The 22,345-nt window shown below is 32.1% G+C and overlaps 1 protein-coding gene across 3 annotated transcripts in view; it reads left to right on the top strand.

The window, feature by feature from the left end:
• Positions 1-22,345, top strand: part of LOC112681653 (disheveled-associated activator of morphogenesis 1) — a 47,899-nt gene that overhangs the window by 13,131 nt on the left and 12,423 nt on the right. For 2 of the 3 annotated variants that reach the window (XM_025551910.1, XM_025551913.1), the window contains one exon: positions 21,540-21,638. In XM_025551910.1, the coding sequence (XP_025407695.1) occupies positions 21,540-21,638 (99 nt within the window). Of the gene's footprint in view, positions 1-6,870; positions 7,361-21,539; positions 21,639-22,345 lie in introns of those variants that run through there. The other variant, XM_025551912.1, reaches the window with a different exon arrangement.

Here is a 22,345-nt window from a genome sequence, read left to right as displayed (position 1 = left end):
AATTACGTCTGTAATGTTAAACAAATATTAAATAAACAAAATTTTAAAATTTAGATTAACCTTAGCTTCTATCAAAATTATATAAATATTATATATAATAGCTCATTATTTAAAAACTTATAATTAAATGATATATATGTTTTCATATTTTAGCTTGCAGTCAAAATGATAAGACAATTATTTTAAAGTAATATTATGTATTATTTATTACCTATTAATGATTCAAAGAGGACAATTAATATATTTTTAATTTATACCTAGGTTGAAAAACATAAAAGTTACAACTGTTTTATTTTACCTTACTGTAAAAATATGGATTTAAATTATCTTAAGTTATTAAGATCTTTAATTGATTATATTTTAAATTTTAAATACATAAAATTGACCTTCTGTTAATGAATTTTTATATTCGTAGACAGTTTTGAGTTCCTCTGCCAAAATTGTAATTCACGTGTAATAACAGTCGTTTAATATTTTAATAATATACTGTTCTAAATAATGGACATATGTACTTAAAATTGGCCTGAAAACTAAAATATACTATTTATATCAATGAACATTAGTTGTGCTTAAATTGAACGAATAAAAGGGTTTTTCTCCCAGTACTTTACCATATAATATTAAACAAATACAAATTTAATTACTACATAAGAATAGTATGTATATATATATTTTATAAACATTGTTATACTCTAAAAACTATGATTGAATATATGTATTTATGCATATTCAAATTTAATAAAACCATCCGAATAATAGCCTTTTTCCCTTGTTACGTTTCCGACCAAATACTTCACAAAGACCTCAATATCAAAACAATCAATAAAATCACGTAAATCTATGACACAACATTTTACTCTAAATTAGTTAATCACTCCGATCCACTGATTATCATTCAAGGTACCTAGTATAAACATACTGGATAACCCTCCCATCAATTAAAAAAATGCTGTTGAGGGGACCAACTATATATATAAATTTAAATCTATAACCTGAGAGTAATATCCCTGAATAGTTTCCTTCCTCACATAATTAAATTTATGTTAAAAAAATTGTCATGATTTTCTGATTGTACAATATACGTTACGGATTGTAAATATAATGTTAGAAAAAAAAAATTAAAATTTGCAGATTTTCAATGGAAAAAAAAATAGCTGGAAAAATCTTTCCAGCACCGAAGTCATTAAAATGGTTTTATAACTTAGTTTTATAAAATTTAATACCATTAAATATGCATATATTTAACATTTGATAATAATGGATAGTAAGAAAACAATGAAAATAAAATTATAACATATATTTTTACTTATATTTTTCAATAAAATGTGATATAGGATATTTTGAAAATCAACAATATCTCATTTCTAGAACTATAATTACATTAATTGTAACAAATAAATTAAAATCGAGAAGCTTATAATTTATTGTTTTTCAAAGTATTTTTTGAACCAGTGAGATATTCAAAAAATGGTTTGTCTAAAATATTTACATATTTGATGTTTTATAATCAATTAATAGGAACATGAGAATTTAAATTTAATATTTATACGAGTATATATCAAAAATATGATACAAAAATACATTTACAAGATAAAACAAAACCAACATACGTTAATATAAAACGATTCATTATTTAACTTTGCTCTTTAGGATTATTATATGCATTTCAGACACTTATTAAAAATGAATTACAATATAAATACATATAATTATATATGAAATTTAGTCACAAAATTAGAAATAAAATTAACCGCATCACCTATTGATTGTTATAAACTTATATTAATTAAACTACGTATAGATCCTCTGAATTAATGTGAAAGTAGTTCTAAGCATCTATGTAATAAAAAATACATGATTAGCTATAATATAAGATAAACATTTGATTATTATTAAATCTACCTATTTGTTTTTTTGTATTTCACTGTTGTCATATTAACAAAATTATTATACTTTCGACCTATTATAAAAATACAAATATTTAAGTATGCATTAAAATGCATTTGTTGTTGAAAATTTGGTAACTTTAACATCCGTGCAAATTACAAATACACGTAATTTATGAAATTGTATAGTGTTCAAGTTAACGAAAAACTCACTGGTTTCGTCATAAATTTTTCGATGTCGTATTAGTACATTACGGCACTAATTACTATGTTGCAAATAAACTATATAACCGATTAGTTAATAACTTGTTTTGAGTCGATTCGATAAACTAATGAGCAATGACAGTTAAATTAGTTAAATTAGAGATAAAACCTTGTACACACTTCTCTTCTGTGATATTTTTGTTCCGTACATTTTTTACAAGGCGTCGGCCTACTCGTCTAGAAATCATATACCAAAAATAATAAGCATTTGGTAACGAATTAATCACTAGTTGCTGCATTATGGAACTAAAACAGTGAAACATATTATGTTGCGTCCCTAGTTCACATTTATAGCTACTTTATTATTGCAAGCAAAAAAAATACGTTTAAAATGTATCAGCAAAATAATTTCGTTTTAAAAATGTGTATAATTTTTCCAGTTCTATGATTTTTCTACGCTTTAAAACACAGATATAATAATATAAATAATTATAGAGAATGGATTTTTCAGGCATCGTCGATTCGTTTATACATTCTATGCATTTTATTTGTACTAATTTTTATCTTGTTCGTTATTTTGTATTTTTTAAATCTAAACAGCACATAGCTATAAAGTATAATCCATTAAATTTACAATTACCTATGTTAAATAATCTTAAAGGCTTGCAGTGATTCATACTGTCGGCGCTCACTTTTGAAAAATATCTCATAGTGCATTTTACGAACTAAAAGAATTCAAATACGTTTATTTTTGTTAAATAATATTAAAAAAAAAAATAAAAATAAATATGTGTTACCTATGTTTTGTGGTAGGGAGAGCATAAAGTGGTACGATGTGTAAGGTGAATTTAGCGTTTTAAGTCGTGGCACCGTTATTTTGTATGATTTCGAAAATAAATATGTACTGATCTAGAATACAAGCACGGCTGTAAATACGCAAGTAAACTATTTTAACTATAGAATATTTCTTGTATCTTCGTAGACAGTAAAAAATTAAAAAGTTACATCGTAAAAATTAGAAGAGAATTATTGAATTGTAAAATAACACGGTACATTTGAAATACACGGATGCAATGCATATGGGTTGATGATTTATCTAACTCGTGCTGGACCATAGATCGTATTGAAATGCATCGTTGAAAATCGTTGAAATGATCGTTGTTGGGTGTTATTTGTTAGTTTTGTTACACGACTTCTGTCCAACATATATTTTTCATCATTAGCTATTCGAAAACGTTTCGCAGTTATGTTACGCAATCTTCTCCGTGTCGTCACAGAAAACATTCTGGAATTGTTCAAGGTTGGTTCGAACAGTTTTTTTCTCAGTAGATGCAATATAGACGTCAGTCCTTGGTTGAGGGTGGAATCAAAATCTATTTTCGGAGAGCCTTTTTCCGAAATAACCCTGTTAAAAAAAAATCATTTCATGAAAGCTTACAAAATATACTATTTAACGCCTTATTTTGTTGGCATACCGTTGTGGATTGTTTTACGTATTATTGTATTAATGCTTCAATAATTGTTAAGATTAAATTATTTTTTTTCTTGAACTATTGATAAGTTATCAGTGTTTTCACAATACGCATTGAAGACAAATTTTCTGGTTCTCAACCAAATTATGTAGCTAAAAAAATCTAAATTATTAAAGGACGTGGTATATTCGGTTCTTAACTGTGTACCGTGTTTTATGCATTATACTCTATTGAACTGTAATAAATATAATCGAATCATAACTATTATACTTTTACGAATATAAGCTGTGAGGTTATCTCACATTGTTCTCAAGTTCTCGTAGAATATAGTATTATTACTATACATTTTATCTACTATGTATTTTATTCAAAATTAGTTACTATGGTCGACTTATCAACATGAAAATCATAATATGATTATTGCTGTTCGTGAATATATTAGAATTCTATGTTAAAATTGTATTTTTAATAATGTTTATTTTAATTTTGTATGCGGTCCTCAACGAAAAACCTGATAAAAAATAAGGTTTGCGTGAGTAAATTGGTTGCTGGCCCCTTCTCTACGAGAATATGAAAACATATCCATAAGTAACCATTTTTATTACACTTTTTTAAATAATAATTGTACTCCGATGAACGTACATAGCGAGTGTTGGTAACACAATATGGTCAATAAATATACATACATAGGTATGCAGCATACAGTATACATGTATAACATATTATATTGTTGTTATGAAACCGTGAAAATATTAAAACTGTTTAGATAATTTGCTTGTCATTGACAATACAACTCAGCAGAGCATATTATAGAGGTTTAGATAGGGGCAATTGGCACTAAAATTTTATCGGTGTTGCAAAGTTAGACATTTTTCCTTTCGCCAGATGATTTGTATTCGGTTGGAACGTTAAAAAGACATTCCGAATTATAAATATTAATTTTTAATACATTCTTTTAAAAATACTGTAGAATAACGTGTTGAATATGGTTTTTTTTATACAAACAGATCGTACACTTTTCTCTTCTTTCAGGTTCTAGTTATCGTGACTCAACTTTTAATACATTATGTTTCACATATTATTTATTATATTTTAACACTTATATTTTCACATATTATTATTATTTAATAATATTCGTATAGTCCATGACTATTTCATATTTCCACGAATAGTGTGAAGTGGGCAAAGAAGATTAATGTGACGGACCTTAGTCAAGATTTCAAAGCTAGAGAAACAATGAATTATAATTCGATTTTGGTTCTTTTCTAAAGCCAGGTAAACGAGATGTTAAATTATAAAAGAACACGGGTAATCTATAATTTTTTTTTTTTTTACTCCGCCCATACGATTATTGCTCAATTCCTCTTCTGGAACGTAGCAAACATTATTTTACGTACTCAGAAGATATCGATAAAAGCATATGATGAACGAAGTGCGTGTGTAGGCTAAAAATGTTGAAAATGAAACTGTTGTCCGGGTTGGCTCCCTGTGGCGGTCGTGGTATTACTACCCTCGAAGACAAATATTGTTAGGAAAAAAAGTACATTGATTACGGTTAGAAATGCGTGGAAACATATAGGGTTGCCTAATTCGTTTTCGTAAACAAATAATAGTTATTTTATTTTATTTTTGAAAGCCGAACGGCAATTACAGGTTTACTATTTTTATTACAATATATATGTATTTTTTTTTATTTACGATTAATGTTTAAGGCATTGATTATAGCACATTAAAGGCAAACAAACAAGAAAAGACTGTTCGATATGAATCAAATGGTATTTTACATTTTTACTATTATCCCTAGCACATAAACCTAACAAACACAATTTATTTACGTATTAAGATTAAAATATTAAAAAATAAATCATCAAGCATATTGTATGTAGCTAAAGGATGATCATGTTTATGAAATGAAGAGCGCTGAGTGTTACAAATAATACTAATAATATCGTCGTCGAACTGCAGATATTCAAGCACAAACGCGTATATAGTATTGACGAGGAATAATAACTACGAAATAAGATGATGTGGATTTCCAGGAGGAGCTACAATAAAAGTGTTATCACCGTGACTGTCGTTTAGACTCCCTAACAGCTGACATTTCATTAGTGTTTCAAGTGGTGATAACGATAATCGATACAGATGGTCGTATATTCGTGAGAAAAGTGAACATTCATGAAAACAATCTACAGATTTATTCACCAGAAGCGTTAGTCTGAATATTTCCTGACCAGACTCAGATCAGCTGGTCAATGTGACGGTCAGTTAATCGTGGCCCGATGTGGATCCATCCTCTGCACGAAAGAAAAATGTGTAAAATGTATTTATTTTGGGAGTGTCTCTTTTATGCGGTCTGCATCCAAAACTAGGAAATTTTATCGAACACCATATCGATTTTTGTATTGCCTGCACCGTGGACACCGTTTTTGATTTGCGAACGCGGCATAAGGGTCCAAAAAGGTTGCCGAACACTGATCTAGCTTATCATTCACGAGGGGCGATATTTGAACGAAAAGAAAAACATGACGGTACTTGTCAGTGACGTATTAATGGTGGGGAGGGGTGTTGGTAGTCAGAACCCCCTCCCCATGGACCTAAGATAGTAAATCAACTTATTTTTTTATTTTTTTTTTTTTGATATATATATTAATATATTTAATTCTTCTAACAAGAAGATATTAATAGTATACAGTATATGTGAACTTATATATTATAATTTATGTATACTCTTTGGCTGAATGGGCGTTAATAAATAATAATAATGATATGAAAGAGCTTAATATTAACAGGACAGTTGCAGAGTTAATTCGGAAGAAGTGTTGGATGAATTGAAAAAAAAAAGAAAAATTGATACAGTATTGTAATCAGGTGATAACTATATTTACCCTGGAGATTCGAATATAATATATATAATGTAATAACGTTTAATATTTGGTATTTGTTTAAACGCAACAAACTGATTAATTTCATTGTTTTGACATATGCTATATGTTTACAAACAGTAAGCTTAAATTCATCGAACCCCCTCCCCCTCACCGATAAAAAGTTCCAGGATACGCGCCTGGTACATTATTTTCTCGGAACCACGACGGGGAACTCGGACGTCGAACGCGCGCGACTGGGTTGCGATCGGTGACAATAAGTTCACCAGGTATCCGGTAGAGCGCGGGCGTACCGGGTTAGGACGACGACGTGTTGGCGATGATAACAACAACAACAACAACAACAACCACCCGGGCAGACGCCACGCGCGCGTGCACGACAATAGCGACGGGATAATAGACGGTATAGTAACGCACGCACGCGGCCACTGCCGTCCGTCGGTCGCGATCGCAGTCAGTTTATTCACGTCACGCGCAACCGGTTCGCGTCCGCCGGCCAAGGAACCGTCCCGAGACAGTTGGTCTTATCGAAGCGGTACGCGCGCGTCAATCGGTTCTCCCGCGACGATCCGTCCACGATTTTATCGAATTTTACCGATATCGCATGTTTTCTGATTTTTTGTTTTTTCTCATCCCATTGCCCGCGCAACAGTTATAACTTTATCCGACTAGGGTTTTTCTATTTTTCGTGTCAACGCTCGTCCGAGCGAAACGTTTGAAACTCTAATAACGCGTATACCGTTGATCTGTGTCCGTTTTCGTACCTTTAGTGTTTCTGTTTCTCAATGCTCGAGCATTAAACCGAACGTTTGCCGGAGATAACAACCACGTACATAGTCGAACACCACCACCGTTCGCGCCACTGATGTGCGATCGCTGACCCCGAAAAACCCTCCCGATGAAGCTGATCAAAGTGGTAAGTGTCAAACGGTGGATTACCGTACGGGCGTTCGGTGTACACGGATTGCCGGGAACGCGACGAACACGTACACCTAACTTCCGTGTTGGTTCTCCGGCGCGTCATTTCCCGCCGGAAGAGCATCGACAATAATGTCGTTAATAAACAATCCTTTATGTTCCGCACTGGACAATATTAACAACGTTTTGAATTCGTACGCCCTCGAGATCGCTGCCTCACGCGATTTTCGGATTTCACACGCGTCTTCCACGACGAGAACTTTACGGAATAGGTCTTATTAATCGTTTCATCGGTCACGATAAAGTTGATCTTCGCGTTTCACGCTGCGTGCTTACAGGTCGAATTCGTTTGAAATATAATTGATCGCTGTAGATCAACAACGTTTTTGTTGAAATTCGCGAATTCGCCCGTGACAATAACCGTCACAACAACCATTACTCGCGTCAACGACAACGTGACGTTATTTCCAAGGGTATCATTATCACGATTCTGAACGGTAAATCATTATTTCGACGTGTGCGGTGCACGTGCGTCCGCATTTTCGACGTTTTTGGTTTTTTTTTTTGTGCGTTTTGCCCGTCCGCGTTTTAAATAACCGTATAATACTAACAGTTTTGTCGGTTAAACTCTTCTGGCGCGTGTGCGGTCGTTTTTTCTTTCTTTTCCGGGCGACTTTGATCATTACGTCAACCCGTCCGCGTCATCCGATCGTGACCAAAACTCCAAAGTCCCGTAAAAATTAGTCCGACAGCGACGACGCGGCGTTCGATTTCAATCGGTAGACACTGTGGTCGGTTTGCGCGCGAAAAACGTGCTGACATCCGCAGTGACGACGTTATTATTTTTAAATCGAGCGTAGGAAAACCCGGCATGACGTGCGTGTATCGGCATAGATTGAAACGTCTACGTATATTATGTGTATGTTCAAACTATGGTTTCAGTTACATTCGCGTCGCGCGGTAACCATGACGGTAATCGATATTATCATCATAATATTATTTTAGACGACGCGTGCCGAAGTATATCTTCGAAGCCGTTAGGTTCCGTCTGGTTCTTAGTGACTACTCACCACCTTTACATGCTCTATCATTATATTTATATATATATTATTAGGCAGATAGATATTAGGCAACATACATATGTGTCCACTACACCGGTAGTTGTAATATTGTAATTAGCGACGTAATTGTGGTCGTACAACTTTCATTTGGTATTCGGTGGACGCATCGTAAAAAATCGTTTTAATGTTATAAAACCATCTCTCTGCGATTATTAACAAGCCAATAATACTAGTATTATGTATCATATAGACAGTACTTAATATCATATTCCTACGGGTTACATATGTGATCGGGTTGATTAAACGTTCCGAGTACATCATCGACTCGTGTTCGCTACAAATCATTGTTTTCATAACAATAAAAAATAATAAAAATTCACAACAAATGAACTATTTACATTTACGAAAAAGTTGTATTTTACAATTTTCTTGTCGTTTTCTGGCTTAAAACAAAAAACTGTGATAATAATATTTTTACGATTAAACAATCTGAATCTAAAGGTATATAGATTGTTGGTTTGGAAAACAAAGAACAAACTTCAAGGGCATGGGTGGATCCAGGGGAGGCACTAAAGGTAAGTGCCACCCTCGTTGGAAAAAATAATATTAAAAATAAAATATATTTAGAAGAACTAAATAATAAATAATAAAAATACATTTTAACAGTTATAGTACAATATTGTCACATTATTTTTTGTTGGGGATCTAAGCCCCTTCAAGACAACCCATGATCGGCTATATTTTGTAATTTTTTCTATGAAGTGTCCCAACTGTAAAGAGATCCAATATTATTCAAGAGGAGATACTAATATTATGTTTGGCTTTTGGTATTATAACGGTATTGTATAAATGGATTATAATAAAAACATTTGTATTGAAATTAAGATATTCGACTGGTATCGTTTTTTTTTTTTTTAATAGGATTTTTGATTCATTCTTATATTTTGTCTTAACAAAGTACTGCCGTATTAATTACCAATGTCATATGTACTATTATCAAAGGAAGACAATGAGTATGTTGTCGAGAAATTAATATTGTTAGATACTTACTTTGTCATATTAATTACAGTAGGAATTGTAATTCTAACCGAATTCAGTGAATTGCTAATAGATAATTTTTATTTTAATTCTTCAAGTACTTTGTTCATGATTTTTAGTATACTTCCACGGTATTTATGAATTCATAATTTATAGTTTATTTCTGTTGAATAACTTTGTCGTGGGCGTTAATATCACTTTGTTTTCAAATACCTTTTCCATTAGTTATCGCTATTATTAACATGCTAGTACTCAATAATTATGTTTTTAAGTATTCGGGTAACCTTTATATTAAAATTAGCTTGTTGTTTATCTTCGCGTAATTTACACTATTATTATTGCTAAAATATGCTAAAATTAATAAGTGTTTGTGTGTATCAATTAATTTTTTATCCTGAATAATTTGTTTAATTTTTTTGTTGGGAAATAATATAAACTTTTTACTTTTGATATTTATAATAATTATCATTATGAATATATTACGTGATGTAGTTTAACGCGATAGAAAGAAAATAATACTAGCTAGTATACTAATAATAATGAAGTGGAAGCGAATGGTATTAATAACTAATATGTACTATACTACTGTATTTACACCTACCAATTATTGACTTATAGATTCCGACGCTACAATCTTTGCTATTTGAACCCCGCTAAAAAATTGTTGCAAACAATAGAAGTAATAATTAATAAAACACTGTGCACGTGCTTTAGGTGGTCTTTATTTCATTTAAAAGTTTTTGGTTTCACTATAGTTCTGCGGTGTGACCAATCAAGTGGATTAACATTTATTAAATACAGTAATCGTTTTATAACTGTTATAAAACGATAAACTTTCTTCGAAAATCGACAATTTCTCCGGTGACTATTTCCAGCGAATATTATTTTATATTTAACCGCGATTAAACTCGACCGTTCTTACATTCGAAATACGACAGCTGTTAATGTTTTTTCGACATGCAACTCCTACACCGAAGCATTTGTTGCGTAATATATCATCGAACCATACGTCTAGCGGTATGTGCGGGACACAATGATTTTTAATAATTTACAGACAGTCGACGGCGGTGTAGTGGTCTCTCGGACAAAGGATTTTTAATAATCCTTCCAAATAAAAGACCTAGCAGTTACTCATCATATATTTTATTTTTAAAATTCACCAAATTAATTCCGGAACAACCGTGTATCGTTACGCCGTGTCTAGAACAAGTATGATTTTATCATTATTCTCTTACCCCATATTTATTGATGTTTTTTATTCTTTTAGCGTTCGGCATATACTTTTTTCTCGAAATTGCTGCGTAGTTGCTGCGTAGTAATAAATGAGAAAAAAAAGAAAAAAACTATCGAGTCGCAGTGTGCGGTAATCGCGTATTATTCGTTTTGCGGAGCTTTTTTCGTAAGAGTATCGGTGTACCCGTTCGTCGCGCTGCCGTATGACATTTACGATCGGTGGTGCGAAAGAACGAAAACACACATACATGCATAATATGTCCTGTGACGTTACGTCTTCCGGAAGTTGCCGATGTCACGAGTAATTATTACGTACATAGTGCACCGCCGATAAGGGACAAACATTGTTTAAGATCATGAACAGCGTATAATATTAACGATGTCCGTTCGAGTTTTAATCGGAACCAGGAAAATAATGTACTTAAACGTATATGTAGGTAAAAAATTGCGAAGAACGATCAGATTTCCCGATCGTCCAATTAAGTCGTTCGACGTATACCGTTAACCCACTGACCGGTATTACACGTAATCGTCTACCGACTACCCGGTTAATAACACATCGTGTGTGCGTGTGTATATAGATATCGCACGACCTTGATGTATCAAATTGCCGAGCACGTTCGACGCTGATTTCCTGCCTGATTTAATGGTTCGTACAAATTGCCGGATGTACGCGGTTTCCGAAGAGTATGAAGAAGAAAACCTCGAGAATCCGCCCAAAAATTGCCTCGTTAAACGCGTGAATACAGACGGAGAGAGTTTATAAATAATATTGGGTTGATTTTTTTTTTTTTTTACCGCGGCGAATATGAAATGATATCGGTGCGCGCGACGGACGATCATAATGTTTATAATATGTCTCAAGTATGAATACGGTTAGAATGGTGAAAACATCCGCACGAATAATCGTGTGAACGGAGATCTTTCGAATTCGACGAGAGCTTATCGCGGACTATTTAAATAATATAGACTACGTGTTGCTGAGAGAACAACGCGATTGTAAACTTAATATTGCAATAGATGAATATTAGCGATTGATTTTTTTTTTCCCCCTACCGAAAAGGGAGAAAACGAAACGAAGTACTACTTGTTTATTTGTTTATTTTAACTAAAACTATTTAAGTTATATGCGGTTATGGATGTATTTTATAGTAGATACTTTTTTCCAATATTTATACTGTTCAAACTTCGGCCCAAACGGCATATTGCGAAAATGTACCAATTTTCATTGCCCCCGACCTTAGCCTATACTGTTTTTACCGTCTCGTACGAGTTTTGCCATATCTGTATATTCTACCTGTACATCATAGGCCTCGTGTAACAGTTGGCCGAGGTAAACGCATGTCACATGCCGATGGCGATTTCCAGGAAGGGCGTGTACCGCACAAACTTGAAACTTTACAGGAAGGACTTGCGCTGTTTATAAATATAATCATTGTTCTAAAAGCTGTTACGCATATTTTTTCGTTTAATAGATAATGCGTTCAATAAAATACCTTCTTTAAGTACATCGGTATTATATTTCAAAAATTTATCCCATCGCAAAAAATGTCATTATTGTTGAGGCACATTATTCAACTAAAAATATAATATCCCGACAATATAGATGTATTCCGTTCGGCTTAACAGAGTACAGCGAAGTTTCTAATTACGGCCACCACCCAATGTAGCCGTTGACACTACTATTGTGTAACAAATATTTTGAAGTACCCCATGTCATAAGAACTCAGATTAGGTTCTTCTAATATTTGATACAATAGACTTGATTTGAGCCGGCCTGTTCGGTACTCGAGTTGGATAGAAGTAAATGTGCACTATTGACTTAACGATTGCACAGGTCGTTAAAAAACCACGCAATACCTATAGGCTATGACTCAAAATAATCTTGTATTTAAAATAAATTATATAATTTTTCAAAACTGTCTTAGGATTTTTATTTGTTTGTAATACAATACTATTGTTTGTAATATCATACTATGATATTTTTTTCACTGTCATCGTAATTAACTGTAAATTGATATTTTGAAGTATTTTTAAAATTAAAATAATTGATTGATCAAAAAAATTAACAACAGTTGGTAGCATTTATTAACATGTTTATTCACTTACGCTTCGTCTTTCTCATGAAATATACGATGTATGTGTTCGGTGAACAGAGGATAAATGTTCTTTGACCGAGAAAACCGTGTATGGTAAACGTACTACGATTTGGATATAATTTTACGTATAGATTTTTCTGAAAATTACAAACATAGCAAAACATAGTTTTTCAATTTTAGCCGTTCTAAGAAACACTTTCTAAAAACACGGTTCATCGGTCATTCATTAATTTCTTGTTCACAATGTACTTGGTGTACAAGACGTGTGTGTACCCAATTTGTTTGTTGTAATAATGTACTACTGCAGTCGTACTACATCGTATTGAGGCGAACGATTTAGCAGACGATGCACGTGCGCGCGAGTTCGGCACAGGACCACTTACCGAATACTAATAAATCGCAAACGAAAAAAAATAAAAACCGAAACGGAACAAAAACGCGCTCAGCTTTATTAATATTCCAACGAGAGCTACGACACGGATACCGAAAACTTTTTCCGGATTCGTAGTCTTATTGTATTATCGACGAGCGATTATTATTTATTGTTATTGTTTTGGCCGAACCGCCGTGTGGGTATGCGCAACAGTGACCCGGAACGCCATTTCGTACACCGTGGCATCAGGGGCGAGACCAAACTTTTTTTGTCCGCAATCTACTTACTAAAAATAAACTTTAACCTTCGAGGACCGATTTCTTTAAAAAAAAAAAAAAATGTTATTTGTATTCGTGTGCATAGTCTGCCGTATATTATAAAATGATCATGATATGACTAGCAAGACATAATTTACCGATGTTTGTTTACGCGTAAACTGCAGTCGTGTGCAGCGCAAAATTTTTGATTCGTTTTGGCGTGTACATACTACTTCGTATAACGAAGAATTGGCCTATCATAGTGGTTTACTATAACATTTAATTAAAGTTTCCCTAAAAATATCAACAAAAATATCCTAAATAAATAAAATAAAATAAAACATAGTCACAATTACTATTTATGTCTTTATCAAGGTTTAAAAATTCAATTATTTTTGTTTGTATGACGAATGTATGCTTTTTTTACCCCGTGCCTTCTCCGTTAAGTACTCACCTCACCGCACAATTTTGGAGTCGTTGGCTTAGCGCACATATGGGGTATGTATTTTTATGATATAAACGGATCTCCTTGACCTATGATGTCTACCTGATGCGTTTTAATTAACTAAACTTTACACGTATGTGATAAGTAGGCTTAGGGACTTAGATCTAAAAAAAATACACAAATATGCATGCAAATCATTAAAATATGCATTTATATGCATTAAAAAAAATAAATAAATAAATAACCACTTAGTACACAAAATAAAACGTGTCCATCGGATGTAAATGTATATTTAAACTCCGAAACAAAACTTTGTAGTCAGCTACTTTCGGCATTACACAATTTTACAAAATATACCCGTACTACGTTTTACGTATGATTCGACGTTGCGTGGTTAGCAAAAACAACGACGGATAATAATCAACTAAACTAAATAAATAATCTATTATTCTATATCGACTATTATCTTTATCGACATTCGGTCGATATCCAACAGGTTATACGATCGATACGGGTTTATAGTATTATTTATTCTTACAAAAATTATAACCAGATATGAGAGGTAATTTGCAGATAGCATATTACTGAAAGTAATAAGGCCCTTTAGTAAAATTTTTTTGTTCGTTTGAAATATGTATATATAGTTTTATGTATCTATAATTTTTAATTTTAAATTTGGAAAAATTGTCGAAGTATGCAAAATAAGTATAACAATTTTAAAATATACACTCCTACAAAATTAATCAAATATGCAAAAATATGTACATTCAAATTTTAGATCCGATATCATAGCACCGAAAAACGGATTTATTTCGCACTCTGCTACATTTAAAAATAATTAAAAAAAGTATGCAAATGCTAGAAGTCCCTAAGACACTAGGTTCACTAAATAAGAAAGAAAAAAAAGCGGTCGAATAAAACTTGAACAATTCTTGGCTTAGCAGCCAGTTTACCCCACTGTGTGTTAGGTTAGATTAGATTTATTCCATACTGTTGCGAAATTATATTATATATTATATATTATAAAATATATTATACAGATACAGTGGTACTGATATCGGCAGGACAGCAGTGGCCTGGTTTTTTTTTAAAAACTTTTTTAGTTTCACTTTGTTTTTCTCCCACGAATTTGTTTGAAGGCGTGTAAAAAGCACGAAAAATTCCCATAGCCTACCGCACTCTGCAGTCGATTGTCCAGTCGAGCACCCATCGCACAATCCTGTCCCCGCGAACATCTGTCATTTATTTTCGTTCGTCGATTTTAGTCGACACGAATGATATAATCAGCGTGCACTCTGCTGTCTGGTGCTATTGCAGATGGCACCCACGATGAAAAAGCCGAACTATTTATTTTTTTTTCCATTCCGTTTTATTTTAGTGAAAGCGAATATTTTGAGCTATATTTTTTCATTCTCCCTCGATTAATAATACGAGTACAGAATGATAATGATATTTTCGGCGGTTCATTTTGCTAATCAGCATCGAAACTCATCGAAGTTCGTCGACACCGAGTTGAAAAAAATAATATGTATCGAATTTCGTTTATTAGTTTTATTTTTTTTTTGTATTTTTATGAGAAAGTAACTGATCTTGAATTTCTCACAATCTAATTGTTTTTCCCCCTAAACAATGATGTAGTTATGATATCAAGTACCTAATAATTATTCGTCATCATTAACGTACCGCCGAGATGATAAATTATTTTGATTTTTTTTTTTTTTGTTTATTACTTTGCATATAATTCCTTCGTTCACTGTCCACATGCATTTAAAAATTTTTATAACTAATAAATAATAATTTCTTCGTCTAGTAAATATCGTCTATTTTTTGACCAACTAGTAACAGTGGTAACATCGAAGTAACAACGCATTATTATTATTGTTATAATATGTGTATTCGTTATCATTGGGATTTTGACTATATAATTACCGTAACCGTTTTGTGCGTAGAACCACGTTGAACGATTCAGTTTATTCGTATAAATCGTTTCTGTATTGTACCCCCGTATAACCCTCATATCAAACATATGGGAACGCGAAAGTTTTTCAAGGTAAGCCACATAATGTTGTATTGTGTATTATTTTCTTGGCCATCAATAACCACTTTAATTTTATGCACATTTTATTACGATTTTAAATATGTAATGGAAATAATCAATCTGTAGGAAATCGTATGCATGTATACGTTTGTTGTTTAACTATAATTTTCTAGGCATTTCGTTAGCACTTTGGAACATTGTGTTCATTTACGTAACGCCGTTGGTACATATTTTTATATTATACGTATTGAATGGCGCTTAATATATATTATATCGCTAATACTTTAAATGCATATCCATGCACCTACTTATATTTCAGAATCGATTAAAATAAAATCTATACGGTTTTTTTATAGGAACGACGTATGTAATTCAGATTATCGAAATAAAGTATAAGTTTATGTTGTCATGATAATTTCAATAAATCATTGTTCTTAATATTGATACAACTACATTATCTCTTAGGACTTTGTATTGAAATGCCTAAATGTATTGTAAATTATTTTTGTTGTTTAACTAGGTAAATATAAAATGAAGAATCGAAAAATATTATTTATTCCTCTTTATCATGCGTAGATTTCTTTCTAGTGGCTTACATTTTATTGCGAATTAGATTATCTACAATATGCACGGCTCTTTTATTTTCTGATGAAACTATTGCATTTTATAATAATGTTGATAATAATATAGTTTCCCAATGAGGGCAGTACGGATATTTTCAACATAAAGTTAACATATTTAAAATGTAATAAATTATACTGTTACGTTCAGAAATATAATATGTTTTGTCTTTCTAAATACGAGCCAAAAGTACAAAATCAACAATTGGTCTATAAAATTGTATGAACATACGTGTCGAGTATAATTCTAGTCTTTCATACTGAAGTGACATGATTTTTAACAGCGCTGTGCATATAGAATTGATTCTAAAAACCAAACAGTTATAGAGGCGAGTATGTATGTACCTATATATTCACACGTGTTTTGGTTTGATAAATATTTGACACTAAATGGGTTGGAGTCCAGTGACACGAAAAGGTGTGTGTGTGTATGTGTGTTTTTTTTAATTCATTACAAGCCAAGATTCTTCCAATATAGGCGATATGGCTTATGTAGTCCAGTCGGTTATCATTCACAAAAGCCATAGAACTGTGTACAGGATAAACTAAAATAAACTTCAACACGTTATGATTTATAAATATTAATATTAAAACTATAATTGTTATTTGACAAAACCGTCGAGTCGTGTATTCGTGCAGATGTTTCGTACGTTAAAATGAAAACTATCCATAGGTATCATATATAATATATTATTATATAAACGGAGGATCTTAATAAATAAAAATGTTATTATAAAATAAAATTTTTGGTGTAATGAAACAACGATGGCTGCAGTAGAAAAGGTGGAACTTATGTAACTGGTCGTGTGAGTATTATGTGGTATAAAGTATATAATATATGAATACTTAGTTGCTCCAAAAGTGATCCAACGTGATGCTTTGCTTTTTAATCCTCGTGGTAGATCATTAAAATATCGTATTCACACGCTGCTTAAACTATTCATTTTTTCGTTATAATTTGCACGTTTTATTAATAATCGATTTTACTCTATCTTTAATAATATGCACTTTTTCGGCATTAAAGAATATATATAAATATATATACTATTTATGTATAAAAGTATAGTACGTTCAATGGCGTACCCAACGATAAGTATAAAAGTTCAAAATCTCCCGTTCGATTAGAAAACAAAATCAAAAAAAGAAAATTAATTTTTAAAATTTTATTTTACAGTACGATTAGAACTCTGTAATAAAGACAATGTCGTATTATTATAATAACTGAACACATTGGAGCTTAGCTAGCGTTGAACCGAGTTCGTAGGATTAATCGTTTTAAAATCCTTAGTGCAAAAATAGATGATGTATGTAAAACATTGTACATTTTATAGTTTATACCAATATTTAAATGGAAATGATTATTGTTGGATGTTAGTTATACAAAATCTACCCTGACCATACATGATTATCCCTTTGTGAACTTGATGATGGTCGCGTTTACAAATTTAGTATTTATTATTGCTGTACTTATGCAAATATTGTTGTTTTTCGCGAATTCTGCTACTGCAATCAGTTAGAAAACGCGCGAGCTTGTTGTATCAACTTGCGCGGTGCTCCGCCGCGGACTTGACATGACGTATATTACGTTCACTTTCACATTCCTTCGCGATATACTTCCCGGTATTAAATTTAATAAATACAAATCGTAAACACATACTTTGCGCGCGCGTATAAAAAACAAATTTGGCGCACCACGTTTCCGCTTCGCGTCTCGAGGTCGATACCATGGTTTTGTGCTGTACGCAATAAACGCATGATCACTACCACCCGTCGTCTATAAATATAATACTAACACTATAATATGCGTAATACTCGTATAATTGTATGGTAGTGTAGTGTCGTATAGGTAACTCGGAGTGTTTAATCGTTCAAAACGATCGTAAGTCTACGGCTGAAAATAATAGTGAAAAAAAATCCATCTCGCAGCGGTTTATTATTATTTTGTTTCGTTTTTTTTTTCTCTCGATCTTTTTTTCCTTCGTAGGACGTTGATAGGTTCACTTAGCGTTATTGATGTATCATATAATATAATTTATTGTCTCGGTGCGCGCGCGCGCCCGCGTATTATATGCTGCACGCATCACGTGAAGACGGAAAAATATATTGTCCGAGTATACAAGGTTACCCAGATCAACATAGAGAACGAGATCGTCTCTTCCGAAACGAATTGTCTTGCCGGGATGACGGATGACAACCGTATACGTAATACATCATAAATAATATGTCTACGAATGTAGTAGCGAGTACGTATCGTTTGTTATACATATACGTGGGGCCTTCCGCGGTCGGAAACCGCAGACGCAAGGCTACGTTATTCGAAAGTGAAAACCGGGTCGTAGGTAGGTACGTACCGCGTTTCGGAAGACGGACGACCATGATAATACGAAGATGCGCGATCGGGTTGTGTGCGCGTGCAGTGTTTTGGCTACGTGATTGAGTGCGGGCAGAAGAAAAATCCGGGAGAAAAGAAACCTACTACCGCGGTGCTGGTGATGATGCGTATTGTTATAGTTGTTCACGGTGGTTGTTTCGATTCGTTTTCCCCGTCCACGCCGGTACATGTGAATAATTTGATTAGCGCGCGAACCAAGAGTGAATCGAGTAGTAGATCGTACCTACTGTAATACATATTTGTATCTCGGTAATTCTTGGACACGCGTATATTTGGTTCTTTGTTAGCCTTAATTCAAGTCTCCCGAGACCAGGGTGCAACTAACCACTAATCAAAGGCTCTTGAAAATAATACAATTAGATTTACTCATACCTTATATATTCCTTTAATACGTGTTAAAATATTAAATAATATTATGTTACTGTTAGTAAACAAATGTTCAGTGAACAATTTCATTGTTTTGTCAAATATTCGTAGTATATTTATTGAAACATTGTTCATTATACTTGAATATAAAACGTTTTTGATGTATATTATACATCATTATCATAATGTAACATATTTTAATGCCACAAAGAAAATCTAGAACCTGCATTTAAGGACCTCGACGCATCCGCAACCCCGTTATATCCGGCGATGAATACACATCGTACCGTGTCTGTATTGTTCCCACACCGATTTTTAATCGGTTTTATTATTCACGTCGTAAGTGTTTACGTATCGTAACTGTCTCGAACTCGGACGGCTGTAATGTTTTGATAAACACCTACCGAGTCCAATCATTATCTTTTCACCACAATTGATTCGAATAATTATATTATGTCCATACGAAGACTTGTCGCGTGGGCGACGCCGTATAGTGTAGACGTTTCGACTCATTGAGCTAACGAATTCAACTTTCATCGATAAAATCAGATAAAATCAAATTGTGTATACGACGTGGTTATGATGGCTAATACGTACACGAAACATGTTTTCGTGTTTGTATTCAGTTATATTTTTTACACGCCAGTTATTAACATCATGCTATTATCGAGATTATTATGATATATATATATATATATATATATATATATATATATATATATATATAAATAAAATAGTTAGGAACCTGTTAGTTTTTATAATGTTTATCATTTTATAACGAAATTGTACTCGTAGTTCGATTTTTTCATGGTCCTATAAAAATGTTATATATTATAACCAAAACATATTGTAATAACTATGAACGAAATTGGATAAAAAACTTTAAACTGTACTCTTTGGTCACCGCCTTAATACGATATATAATTTACATTTTAAAACAACGTGTTATAATTTTCGTAATGCACTCAATATGTCATATTGTAGTTAGCTATATACTTTCAGTCCTAGGTCGTAAAATGTTTACGACATATATCTCCACATTATCTAATATGACTTGGATAACTCGAATTTATGTGATAAAGTAAACTTACTTTTCAGCGAAATTTTATTTTTAATATCATCAAATAATGTTTATGTAATATTTTAAGTAAAAGAAAAAATAACGAAATTCGATTTTAATGAAGTAAAAAATACAAATATTTCCATCATTATTGCATGCAATGAGTTAAGTAATTTTTGAAATTGAGGTATTATTTGTTTTTACGTTTAAAACATATTACTCCTCATTTTTTTGATGAATATTTTTTAAAACTTATAGTTGTATTATTATGTTACATAAAAAAAAATATACCTATAATACGGAGTACCTGTATATACGATGTGATATGTTTAATGATTATGTTTTTATTTAGATTAATATCGTAACATAATTAATTTTTAACCACCCAAATTAAAAAAAGGCGTGACTTTTTTTCAAAGTCTCTCTATAAGTATAATCATTTTTCGTTTTACTACTTTATCATCAAATGTGAGAAGTCAATAAAGTAAACAGTGCGCACAATAACGTCATAAATGTATGCACTGCGCTTGTAAATCATGTCGCATGGGTAACATTTAAATTCTTTCCTAGATATTATACATATTGTATTATACTGTTTCCATCCGTCAAGAGCATGTGCAAAAAGCGTACTGTAATAAACGTAGTTATGACGTGCGCAACGTCAAATATGAATAGTTGTACGGTTGAGATTGTACATATTGATGATAAAACGATTATATTATAATAATGTGGAACGATTACGCAGGTGGATCAATTTATTGGCTGAGATTATCATCATACGTAGAGGTACTTACGGTTTGTCTGTGATACACGTAATGATATTCCGTATGCGTTGAAGAATTATTATAAATAATGCTATTTGTATTATTTGTGTTATGTTTATTTATTTATTGTTTTAATCCTATAATAGTAGATAATGCGTCACACAAATGTGGCCGTCGTCGAGTTTAAAATAGACATATACAGTGCGGTTAGATTACTATATACCAACTATTTTTATTAGTATGGTTTAATAATTTATTACTAATCCCGTGTAATTATCGTGATCAATATTAAAATATTTAAACCGCTCTTATCCACTCTGTTTTGTTCCGATAAAACTAAATTTTTTTTGAATTATGGAATTGAAATAGATTTCATTAAAAGGATTGATTTTTATTACGATATGTTTTTAACGTTTTTTCTCTCGTTTCAGGCTGTGCCCCGCTCCATGGCGGGTTTGGCGGGAAGATTGTCAGGAATGATGCCTACCCCCAGCGCACGTGGAAGAAAAGGCTGGTGCGGCTGCCTCCAGGTAAAAAAAAAATAAATATCATAATAAATCATCATAATAATAATAAATATGTGGTTAAAATATGACGGAAGTGTAATCACGGTGTTTGTTGTATTATCCGTGTTTATTTCAAGGGGGTGACCGGGAGTATTAAGACAAATAATTAAAAATTAAAACAAAATAAAAAATTTGAAAGAAGTAAAACAAATTTGTTGATACAATGATGTCACAAATGCGATCACGTTTTAATAAAATTATTAAAATCAGCGCTTTATTTGAATCATTTGAATTTTTAAACACGATCACTGAAGAAGATATATTGACAATTTGCTTATACTTCCCTAGTCTTGAACGAACCAATGTTTGGGTAGACCTAAATTCATTTAAGTATGTTGCAAATAGTTTAGTAAAAGGAAACATAAACAAATGTATTTATAATATCTAGGGCAGAGGAATTGTAACTCTAAAAAAGCTCTAAATATGCAAGCACCTATGCACTTAAAAACCCCATAATATGCACTTAAATTTTTTTTTAGCCTTTTTATTTAAAAGTATTAATAATATAAATAGCATTAAAAACAAGGCAAAACAATTACATAATTTAAATATATTATATACCATAACCAAATAAACAAAATATATTTTACTTAATTTTCTCTAAAGAAACGACGTTAGATCGTTATCATTTCTAGGAAAAATATGTGCCCGCGGACAGTCAAAAACCATAT

This window comes from Sipha flava, unplaced genomic scaffold (assembly GCF_003268045.1).
Source record: "Sipha flava isolate LNK unplaced genomic scaffold, YSA_version1 194_pilon_pilon, whole genome shotgun sequence".
In the NCBI taxonomy this organism is placed as follows: domain Eukaryota; kingdom Metazoa; phylum Arthropoda; class Insecta; order Hemiptera; family Aphididae; genus Sipha; species Sipha flava.
Note: the sequence above shows the minus strand (reverse complement) of the source record. Positions and strands in the feature narration are given on the sequence as shown.